Below are 12934 nucleotides of genomic sequence, written 5' to 3' on the forward strand. Positions count from 1 at the left end.
TAAACACACAAACTGTACTATACTAATAGTATTAGTATAGAAGTATAGATTATTTTTTTTTTAAAGTAAGCATTCATTGTGATCCAGTGGTTACGTACCCTGACTTCAGGTTTCAAAGATTGTGAGTTTCAAATTTATTGACAGCAACAAATAAGTAAAACGCCTCTCCGATAATAGAAAATATTATTTATTTATTTTTATTTATTTAAGGACAACGCACAAAGCATACATTTATTTATTTTTATTTTTGGATTGTGTAATTTCAGTGGAATGCATTTTGTTTAATTATTATTTAAACACATATCGGTTGGGGGCCTGGTGATCTGTACTACAGGTCTTAACCTATTACAGACGCCAGACCACTATACCTCATAGCAGAGTTCCATATTATTTTAATTTTATTTTATCCTAAATACCTATGTTTCAATTTAAGTTGTTTGTGAGGAGACATAAATATATTATTATTATTATTTATATCTACTTAAAATACATTATAATAAGGTTACATTATAAAATGCTGCCTCAATTAAAGGCCGCCACGACATGCGTATACATAATATATTATTATTAGGATGAAAATTTATAAAAACTACAATACTAGTCATACAATAAATAGTTAGACTACAGTAATACTTTGGATTTGAAAGATTTGTACACTTATAATCTATACGTATGTGCGATGATACATGCCATACTGTTATTAAGCTGATTAAATTAAACTATAGAATTTATACAAAGTGGATTTGATTTTTTTATAAACAAACTAGGTACCTTCTGATAATAATATACACCGTTAACGAATAGAATTAATCAGAGTAACGATTAAGCCTGCTCTTTACCGCGTTTCGTTTTGCTTTGAATATGTTAAAGACATTAACTACATTAAAATGTAACCGTCCGTTTGTAGAAGAGATAGCCACGACATAAAACTGATTTAAGTGTACATATAAAAACAGTTTAGCTTGTGTTCATACATATTACAATTTTGTTAACAATATACTTAAACGAGGCATTTGTGTTTCATGAAAATCAAATATTATAATGAAGTAAAATATTTATTTATTTTACACTTTATTGTACCAAGTGAAAAAATAATAAATACAGTAAATATTAATGAGAAATTATATAAAAGGCGGCCTTATCACTAAGTCATTTTTTCCTCTGGGTAGAGGACATTGAGAAAAAGCAAAGGGTAAGCTATTATATAGATACTAATGTTTACAAAAATACGCACACACATACACATATATAATAGCACACACACATTATCATATATCAGTCCTTAACCGACCACCGCTAAATATAAGCCTTCCCCTTGGGGGGTTTTGCCAGTAGTTGCCACGCTTGGCAGGTGGATTAGGAACCACAGTCAGGCTTTAGAAATGTTTTAAGAAGGACGCTGCTGCCTATCCCTCGCCGTCCCTTAATCGTCTTTTACGACACTCACGGGAAAGGAAGGAGTGGCCTATTCTATGCCGGGTTCACACGACCACACATACAACAGGACATAAACTATCTAATACATTGTAAAATAAATATTAGTAATTAATTTTATTGTTTTGAATTAATGTTTAATGAACTTGGGAAGTGTACAATTAAACAATTAATAGCACAGTTTCATTGTTTATTACAAACTGAAAGTTTGTTTACAATTTACTTGGTGCAATCTAGTGTTCATTTATTCATTAACACTTACAGTTCTAAGATATTTGTTTCATACACGTGGTTTGTAGGAGTTTCACTCATCATCTGCTTGCCCTTATCCCAATTATCGTTTGAGGTCAGCATAATATGTTTTTTATCCATATTACAAAAAGATTTGGCTTACAGTTTTACGATCGGCTGCCTGCCTGATGTGAATCCTCTTTGGGTATGCATTTGTTGGTGGTTTCCGCCAACTACGGTATGGAGGAAAGGAATGAGGAAAAAAGGGGAGGAACGTTGGAAATGCGTAAAGGAAAGGAGTATTTTAATGATTTATATTTACAGTACGAGTATATTAGTTTTTTGTTGGTATATTGTACTGAATTTTATAAGAAAGTCAGTGAAATAGATCGCTTCTAGATTGCGTATTAAAATAAAATACACCAGTTTTTATGTTCGACCATCAGGAATACAAATGTGAGAATCGTATTGAATTTTATGCAACAGTTTTTCCGCAATACCGAAATATATAGACAGACAAATAGACAAAATTTCTAAAAAGTATTGTTTTGACTTCTAATACTCTCAGACTTCTCATATTAAGTTTTTTTTATATATTTTCCATATGTGGACATAGTTTAGTTATAATTTTAGTATATTAGTAAATATATTGAAACAAAACAACTTTACAATAGAGAATATCTGATTTTATTTTATTGTTTTGTACTTTTTATTTATGTAGGTAATTCGTAGATTTAACAAAAGCCACAGCAAACGATTGTTAACTATAATACACCATTTTGCAATTTTAACCTTTTTCTTACGAACTATTAATAATAAAACAATATAAAGATCTATAATTTCATTTTATTATTAACTGCATTTGTTCAACATTCCATCTTTGAATTAGTTAATGACAGTACTAAAACTCAATTATGAAATGGGCGGTAGAATAAAGAACTTTTATTTTTTATCAACTATTCAATAATAACTGTAATTAAATTTACTTGAATAAAGTATATTATTATTATTATTCAATACACGTGATGTAATAATTACCAGTTATTTATAAGTAATCCGAGTAAATATAATTTGAAAAGTCCACCACAAAAAAATGTCACAACACATTTGTTATAATATCTATGTACATTTTTGTTATAATGTAATTGTTATAACCTAAAAAGTGAATGTATAAAAAGTATATAAATAAATAAAAAATAAGGTTTCATTTAAAGAATTCACTAATCTTCCTTTACAATAAACTGGCCGTACAAGAAGTATGTTCAATATTATCTCCCCTTATTATCTGCGTTCACCGTCGGTCAATCTGTCATCGTGGGTGCTGTACCTGGCCCATTTGATGTTCCCGACTTTCTTTGTGTAACAATTAGCCCTTAAGACTTTGTACCTGATAGTATTGTAAACTTGTAAATTTAAACGCAGTTATTTGGGAACATTGTTGAGAATTAAAAAGGGTTTAAGGGTTAAAATGTGTTAGGTTTGAATGTGTGTTTCTTGTATCATTTTGTCGTTAAATTTTTAAAATTGTAGCTATTTTACCGTTAAGTGTGGAACGTTCTCTTTTCATTTGGTTGCGTTCATGGACCATATTGTCCTTGTGTTTGTTCACAGTGTGGTCACATGGCGTGCTATTATAAAAATATCGATTAGTTGTAAGTTGAATTTACCCACCGGGGGTTCCATATATAAAATAAAAATCATCTTCAGATAAAAAAAAATTCAAATATATATTGTACACTCGCCATTGCTTCAAAAATATACAGAAATGTAATAAATAACAAGAGCACTAAAACCATTTATTCATATAGTTTACTACAAGACGAATGGGTTAAAAGATTGCAGTTATCATAATATACAAAAATCAATTGGTACTAAGTAAAAATTTTCAAAATAGTGCTAGGATATTTATATTTTCCTGCAAGAACATTATCATCATCATGAATACCAGCCGTCAACTGTCCATTGCTGAACATAGCCTCGAGCCACCTGCATCCACTGATTCCCTGCAATGTATTTGAGGTCGTTGCTCTATCTAGTGGGGGCAGTCTCACACTGCGTTTGCACGTACGGGGTCGCCATTCAAGAATCTTTCTTCCCCATCGGTTGTCGGTTCTTGGAGCTATATGATCAACCCATTATCCTTCGGGATATGTCAACCACTTTTGATATTTTTAAAATATTATTTTAACAAATATTAAATTAATTCTAGTTTTATTGTTATAATTGAAAAATAGTGATAAAAAGAATTTATTCTATAAATAATTAATAAAACTATGCAAATAATAATGTGATTTAAATATATAAGTTTATATAAATAGTAAAAATATATCCGACGGACGCCCGCTCGAACAAAAGACATCAACGTTTCCGAGCGCATGTTTATTATTGGCCTACTGTATTAAATTCTTAAAACAAAATATATTATGATTATTTGATGACTTAATTAAAATTGTAATATAGAGAAAAGTAATTAAAACTTCATAAACTTTTACGAGTTACAGATAAGATATAAAATTTGAAAGACTTTTACTTAAGTTTAATTAAATTATGTACTGTACCTATTTATCGAAGCGTGACATAAGAGAAATTCAATTGGAAATAAAATATTTGTATCTCAGTATATGTAGGTACTTTATGTAACTATTTTGATTGAGTCGCTTTTAATAGAGAATTCAATAATGTTTAGAAATTTAAATACATAATTTAAATTTATTGTCAGAAACAATATTATATTATTTTTTACATTATTTATATTATATTATTAGAATATATTCAGTATCTGATATTTTTATAATTTAATAACGTTTTCATTATATATTTCAAAAATAAAATATTGTTGCTATTTGTTAACCAGAGTTTGTTATTATTTCGATTCAATTTTACATCATTTGTTGTTCATCATATCAGCGTCAAACTGTCCACCGCTGAACATAAGCGTCCCTCTTGGAGGGGTTTTGCCAGTAGTTGCCACGCTTGGCAGGTGGATTAGCAATTTCAGTTAGGCTTAAGAGATGTTTTAAGAGGGACGCTACTGCTCATTACTCCACCATTAAGATCTCTTATTCGTCTCTTACAACACCCATGTGAAAGGAAGGAGTGATCTATTTGTTGCCGGGACCACATGGCCAATTATTCTTATTAAAACAAATTTATTTTCAAGTCTGTGAAGTAAGATAGTTATATAATTTGCACTATTTTGTTTATATGTTTATTATAAATTAATATTACTTACGATCATCTAATTCTTCCTCATAGTCCGAGAAACATCTTTCTTCCTTCAGCGTCTGGTTATCAGGCTGCTGGTAAAACCTTTCAGATTTTATATACATTTTCAAATACATCACTTTTAATTGTAATGCAATGAAAACAACTTATTCCAACATAGATTATAATTTTTAGCACAGTGTATCACAGTTACTCAGTTTAAACGCACTGATAAATTAATAAACATTAAGTTTTATTAACTATCATTAATCTAAAAATGTATTTAACACAATCACATTAACTAAAAGTTATAATAATAATGTATAAATGTCAAAATTAATTGAACTTATATATATAAGATAAACAATCAACACAGTGAAGCATTAGGAAAACACAAAACGTCACGTACTACGAAAATTTTCGGTCCGATATCCATTTATATTTATTTACATACTGACACGAGTTCAATAAGCTATTTTACGATTTACGAGTTACCGATGTAACGAGTCGGTACGACTGCGAGGTGCGCGCGATCACAGCGAGGTGCGCTGACGTACTGGCGACCCGTGTTTGTCCGGTGCTTCGGACCCTTCAGCGAAACGAACTATGGCAACGTTCAAATTTTCAAAAACAATTAAATATTTTTGAATGACTGGTTGTTTAAAAAGTGCTCTGTTCGCGAACTAAAATGTTAATACTGTCATAATATTCTTTATTTAGCTGTCAATAAAAATATTAATTTTGTTTGCAAAAATGTATTTGAAAAATTCTGAAGCAAAATATGAAGTGGGTAGATAGTTTTTAAAGAAAGATTTATATGCTATTGTTTTATGTTAAAGTTTTAGCTTACTACCTACTATTTAAATTGTTAATTGTCCAATGCTGAACATAGCCTTACCTCTATCGGGGGATTTTACCAGTAGTTGTTACGTTTGGCAAGCGGGCTGGCAATAGTAATTAGCTTTGGTAATGTTTTAAGAGGGACGCTGCTGCTCCTCATTCGACCATTAAGTTTTTATAGTTGCCTCTTATAATACCCATAGGAAAAGAAGGGGTGGCTTGTTCTATGCCAGGACCACAGACAATACTAGCTGAGCATTTTTTAAATAACCAATTAGAAATATTGAAAAATAGGCATTTGTTTTTGGAAATTGACAGTTAATTGTGACGTTGCCACACTTCGGTAAGCAAAAGTTATGGACGCTCTTAACAAAAAACACAGGTAGTGCCTTTGAACCATCGGACCATTTGATTTTTACATATTTGGTATTCTGGCAATGACATTTTTGTAACGAATTTGATCGATGTTGACAGGACGCAGTTTTGATATTGTATTGAATGTCACTATTCTATAAGGTACATAATTGAATTCTCGTAAAGTCAACGCTTCGTGTCTAATTTTATAATGTGGTGGTTTATAAAACAATATAGGTGTTTTTTAATGTGAATTTAATTGTTAAATGATTAAAATGTAGTTTTTTAATTTATATCTTTTTTTCTTTTGTTATGTTATGAAAGTGACACCCTACTGATTTTTTAGTGGATGAAAATGGAGTGACAACCCCGCAGTGGAGCCTGCGCTATCGTTAACCGCTAGCAGGCCACCAAAAAATATAAAAAAATAAGCTAATATGCTCTTCTTATAAGAGAAATTACTACCACTGATTACTACGTTAGGCATTATAAGTAAATTTAAAATTTTACCAGTAAACCTTAGGATTTATTAGTATGAATCGGTCAAGCCTAAAATTATTATTATAAGGATTAAAAAAAAAATAAAGATTATATTTGGCTTTTCCCAAATGTTATCTACCTTCATGACCACGATTATAAACACCAAGCACTATACATGTCTGTATATTATGTCTGCTACTGTGAAAACATGGATTACGGTAAATAGAAACTCCCCTTTATAATTCCTTTAGAGGCGTGACATTATAAACGTCAAAAAATAGATATAAAATTAAGATATGTTAAGTGCGTGGTGCTCGTACTCGTGGTCAGAAATTTTTTAATGGATGACAATGGAATGGAAACCTCACCTGCGCTAATGGTACACGCTGATGGATACCAGTTAGCCCATCATGATGAATACGTCTGAAATTCAGCACAATGGTTTCCAGAGGGGGACACGTGGAGGTCGACCTGATAACCCTGTCAGCTATATATATATATATTGGTCTAGTAGTTCGCATTACTAATAGTCCTACTTCCGCCCTCCCCCCAGAAGGGTAGGTTAGGTTAAGTTTGATAAAGGAATTAGGTACAAAGGTAAAGGCCTTATCCATTAATTGAGGCTATAGATATTAATAAAGTTATAAAAAATAAAATTTATGAATTCAAACCCTGTCGTATTGTATTACACGGCTGAGAGCTACCTGCTGAGTGAAAGGTCGCCATATCGAGCTGGTTGTGGCGATGTATTTCGCCTATTCTCTAATTTTATGTGTTAATAATAGATTTTCTATTAAATGTCTTAATTACCGTTTTACCACATTTTCTATGTATAAAATGCAAGTGTAGGTAACCATAACCAATGGCGTTCAACTACTTTTTTTACACTTATTATTTAGTTCAATAAAATATTCTTTTTTTACATTAATAAATAATATTTAAGAGTTAATATTTAAAATTTATTACATGTATAATTTTATCTCTTTATGTCTTAATTATTGTTTTATATGTTTACGTATATTTTTCTGTCGTCGACTTCTCTGGTCTTGTTATTGTATAATATTAGCGAGAAGTAATATTATTAAGGATTATAATAAATTTATGGCACGCTCACTATTTTGCAATTATTGTAATAATCTATTCTTAGGACTTATTTGTATATAAGTATAAGAGGAGTTTCAAGTCACACTGGGCGACCTTGGGTGACCTCTACGACCCACGCAAACAAGTTTCAAGGATATTTATTATGTTGTGGAAATAATATTTTTAGTTAGTTCAGGGGTAAAAACCCCACTTTATATGAATCATAGTATGACTCATTTCGTATATTCCACGGATGAGATAATACAAGTCCGTTATTTGTCATTTTTCAAAAATTATTATATAATTTTCAATATGTTTAAATGATTATTTTATAAATGTTCAGTTAGTAAATTAAACGTCAAATAATGAATATTATGCACATAAATCTACCAATAAATATATTACTACTACTTCATACTTTGATTTCCAAATTTCTAACTTTTTTTTACTTTAAAAGTCTAAAATTTCGATGATAAGGTAATTGGAACGTCATGGTTTATAAGAGACGGGAATTAATGCGATCAGTTAGCTAAACTATGATAATTTACTAGAGTTATCTTCCATCTCTTAAAAACCATATAACATACAAGTGGAAATCTAAAAGTTAATTAGAATCTTATTGGAAGATTAATGTATTGGTTACTATCATAGTATTTGATGAATCTTCATTATCACATCAGCCTTTACTGTCCACTATTGAACATAAGCCTCCCCTTGGGGGGTTTTGTCAGTAGTTGGCGCGCTTGGCAGGTGGATTGGCAACCGCAGTTAGGCTTTAGAAATGTTTTAAGAGAGAAGTCGCTGTCCATCTCTCGCCCTCCCTTAGTCGCCTTTTACGACAGTAACGAGAAAGGAAGGGGTGGCCTTTTCTATACGGGGACCACACGGCATTTTGTGAATAATCATTTAGAAATATTGAAAATTGTCGGTTTTCGAAAAACGATAACGATTGTTTGTCCGTTCTTTATCTTGTTATTAAAATAGAGTATGGAGGGTGAGGAGGGGGGGGGGGGGGAGAAGAGGTGTATTGTCAATAATGGTGAATAGCTGTAAAAAAATTAAAGCGAACTAATAGTCCGAGAGCTGGAGCTAATCTTTCAGGAGTAAATTAATTTGATAGTAAAAAGTTTTATAGGGCTTTTACGTCATCTGACTATGATTATAGATATTCCAAAATGCTTGTAATATATAGTTCTATGATTTATGAATTTTAAAATTTCAAAATTACAAATTATTGATATATATTTTAATATATATTAATAAAAAAAGTTGTATAGTTATTTTTTATATGCTAGCAAATAATGATATTCGCCATTAATTCTACTTTTGTGTGTCTATGTTCAACGATACTTTTACTTCTGAAACAAATTTGACAATTATTTTCAACATTTTGCTACGATTGAAACCGCTTATTAAAATTACGTACTTTTTTATTTGATGTTCACAAAGTATAAATAAATAAACTTACGACTCCACTTCTACATTGCTAGCACGAACTGGTCTACGTTTTATACTTAGATAACTTAGAGATTTTATTAAATTGGTGTCGCGACAATTCTGCCACCAGCTCGTGGCCTACAGCACAAATTGGTTATAAAATATTGTATCTCGTAATATAGTAAATTAGGCTTAGCATAACAAATAATGTAATTAAGTTCCACATTTTATTCAAATATTGGTTGGTCAATAATTTATTGGCTGACGGCTACCGTGTTACAACTGTTATAATTTTATGAACAATATCTTCGATTCTATAGTCACAATCGGTGTGCGTAGGCGCACAATATAATATATATCTGTTTTGTTATTTACGATTTTAAACATAAAAATATTGGACATCATTAGTTGCCGTTTGTTGTGGAGTTGTGTAATTTAGGTTATTATTTGGAGTATTATATTGAATGAAATCGAATCATTATTATATCAGCCATTATCTGTCCATTGCTGAATAAAGGGCTTCTTCATGAGGGTGTTTTGCTAGTAGTTGTCACATTTGGCAATCGCAGTTAGGCATTGATGATGTTTAAATAATGATATCGCCGCGCTTCCCTCGATCATTAAATTCCCAGCTGTTAATTGTCCACTGTTGAACATAGGTCTCACCACAAGGGGGGGGGGGGATTGCCAGTAGTTGTTACAATTGGCAGGCGAGTTAGCAATCGCAGTTAGGCCTTGGTGACGTTTTTAGAGGGACACTGCTGCCTATTCCTCGACCACTCTGTTTCCTTGGTCACCTCTTACGACACCCACGAGAAAGGAAGGAATGGCCACACGGCTGAATAAAAACATACAGTTCCAATACTGCAGTACCTAACTACAAACTCGTGATTTATTAACATCCGATAAATTTCTAATTAATACAAGTTCAATAATAATTTGATGTTTTTCGGACGTCGGTCGTATCCCGTACAAACCCAAAGTTGCATTACTAGTTCTTCATCCTCTCATAATTCAAGTATTACATCCTTTATTGTATGAAATTGATGTGATGACAATATTTATAGCTATCTCCCTCTTTTGTTTTCCCCCAAAACAAGGTAAATCGCCTCACATGATACCCGCGGGAAAGGAAAGGGTGGCCTATTCTATGCCGGGACCATATAGCAACATTACTTACTATCGTCATAAATGCTACTGAGTCGTGTCACTATCTATATATATATATATAATAAATCTGTAGAGGTCGAATGTCTGTACATAGAAAAGAAAAAGAACGCTAAAATTCGAATCAGGGGTTGTTAGAAGTGAAATAAAACACATCCAGACTTTTTCAAATTGTTTGTTTCTCTGTCTGTTTGTCTGTTTGTATGGGTTTATCTCCGAAATCGTTAGATTAATTTCAATGACATTTTGCATGGTGGTACCTTACAGGTTAACATTTCAGATACTTTTAATCACGGAAAATTAAAGAGTTCCCGTGAGATACTTAAAAAACCATAGTAACTTATACAGCTTAGTACCCAATCTACTTAAGTAGTCATTTTGACCTGAGGAAAAGGGAGACCTGAGAGAACGACACGTCATTTGTTAATTTTGGTCCACTATTCCCAGACATAGTTGACTACAATAAGGGGGTTAAAAATGTTATTTTATCTCATATGGGGTTAGCTAAGCCGTTGCACGTCGACTCTTTAGGATCTTCTGTGCTTCCTCCTGCTTTATACCATCATTTTATAGATCCTATGTGTTACCTTAACGATATCCCGCGGTCTAAGATATCTGTAGTCCCCTAGCATATATATAGGGTAAGCTGTTCAAAAAGTTAAACATGTTAATCTAAGGAATAACGTATAAGACGCGGACAAAGTCACAGGTGTCAGCTAGTAGACAATATAATAGTTGAATTTCGAAAGTTCTATGATATTAGGTTAACTGCGTTTACTAGAAGTGACATTAAATTAGAACTGCAATTAATCAATTTCAAATTACAAAAAAAGAACTGCAATTAATCAATTTCAAATTACAAAAAAAGAACATATCGTTAACGAATATATTAATAAAAATAGAACCAATAAGTGATTCGGATTGCACACCGATGGTTCCGTGGTACATGACAAATTTGTTATTCTCCTAGAGAGGTTCGTTATGAAATTATTTAACTGATTAATTGGTACCATCATCCTAATTATATTCATAAATACATAAAATATGTATGGAAATGTATTTTTAAGCATGGAGTTGAGAACCGGATTGAATAAGCTAATAATATATTCCTGTTTATTCAACTACAAGGTAAGTCCTTGAAAAAAAAAATGTTTTTAAAAAAACTTTTATATTAATTTTATTCCGTATTTCACTGAAAAGAGCCTGTGATATCGTTCACCTGAAAGGTGATTGTAAACATTCCCACGGGATAGCATTGTTTGGATTATAAACAACACTGTTTATCCACGTGAAAAGTTAATTCAGATCTGTTCAGCCATTTATGTGCCACTAGCTTTTACCTGCGACGTTGTCTGTGTGACCGCGATATGTTCTCCGATCGAGATACAATATATAATATCCTTTTTTATTTCATATATATATATATATATAATATACATATATATATATATATATATATATATATGAATTTTTTGTTCTTTTTGTTATTTTATGAAATAATTTTAAATTATCTATAATGTATGTAAATATTTAAATTGAATTAGAGATGTTTTGAAATAAGAAGATGTTTTCTTCTTAGAAAAACCTGTCATATCTAAATTATATGGTATACCAAATTTAATAGTGATTGGTTAAGCCAGCGCTAAGAGATAACAAACAAATTGTTACATTTATAATATTAGTAGTAAGGATTAAGGGTGGGTAAAAAATAGTAATATCTTTTTTTTTATACAACTTAGAATGGGAAACAAGCTAACGGCCCACCTGATGGAAAGTGGTAACCTTATGCAAAAACTACTGCACCAAATTGGATGCTATTTTTACAATTATATTCTCAAAGGTCTAACGTAAAATCTGTTGTTATATATGTCTTATCTTGTAATATGCGATATACTTTCCTTTTAAAATTCAAGCGTACAAAGTAGCGGACGAAAAATTTGGTGTAATAAAAGGTAAAACGGAACCCTAATTTGTAGAATGCATTCACAACTGCCGTTGAATAAATATTTTTGAGATTTATTACTAAATAAAATGTACATGATTAAATTGATTTTTTATTGTGTTCTTACAATAAGCTTTATCTTAACATATGGCCGACCACACCACCTGGCCTAACGATTTACTTATGTAGCTTGCAAGATATATGTATAACTGACACGCGAGTAGTGGGTGGCCTAATGTGTTAATGTTACATCCTACTCCTCTTACGTTTTAAACTATTAATATCCGCAATTAATCACATCCGCCTCAGGCAATTCCGATTACTCTCTATTTTTATTGTATACTAGCGACCCGCCCCGGCTTCGCACGGGTGCAATGCTGATACTCAATAGCGCTGCCGGCCCATTAGAAGCCTCTAGAATTATTAGTGTTTCTCTACTATATTATGTGTGTATTATACATATAAACCTTTCTTTTAAATTACTCTATCTACAAAAAAAACCGCATTAAAATCCGTTGCGTAGTTTTAAAGATCTAAGCATACATAAAGACAGAGAGTGGAAAGCGATTTTGTTTTATACTATGTAGTGAAGCTTTTAGCTAGCTTGAAATGAGGCTTCATTGAATGTGACTAAGGGACGATCACGTGGAAAAGGTCGCGGAGTGGATCACTAGTATAATAGGTGCTACTAGACTTCTATTGGATCTTATAAGCGTAAAGAATAAACATCTTTCTGCATGCGTGGGAGAATATATCCCGGGT

The 12934-nt window shown here is 31.6% G+C and overlaps 1 protein-coding gene across 4 annotated transcripts in view; it reads right to left on the bottom strand.

Annotated features, from left to right (window-relative positions):
- The window catches only part of LOC113520816 (mucin-1-like), a 353173-nt gene that overhangs the window by 91363 nt on the left and 248876 nt on the right, over positions 1 to 12934 (bottom strand). Inside the window, exon 1 of one of the 4 annotated variants that reach the window (XM_031910452.2) lies at positions 4898 to 5240. The exons of the other annotated variants lie outside the window; for them this stretch is intronic. Within the exon in view, the coding sequence (XP_031766312.1) occupies positions 4898 to 5006 (109 nt within the window). The 5' untranslated portion in view covers positions 5007 to 5240. Of the gene's footprint in view, positions 1 to 4897; positions 5241 to 12934 lie in introns of those variants that run through there. 4 annotated transcript variants of the gene reach the window in all.

The sequence above is a fragment of the Galleria mellonella genome, unplaced genomic scaffold (assembly GCF_026898425.1).
Source record: "Galleria mellonella isolate WM207_F2 unplaced genomic scaffold, CSIRO_AGI_GalMel_v1 utg36, whole genome shotgun sequence".
Classification (NCBI taxonomy): domain Eukaryota; kingdom Metazoa; phylum Arthropoda; class Insecta; order Lepidoptera; family Pyralidae; genus Galleria; species Galleria mellonella.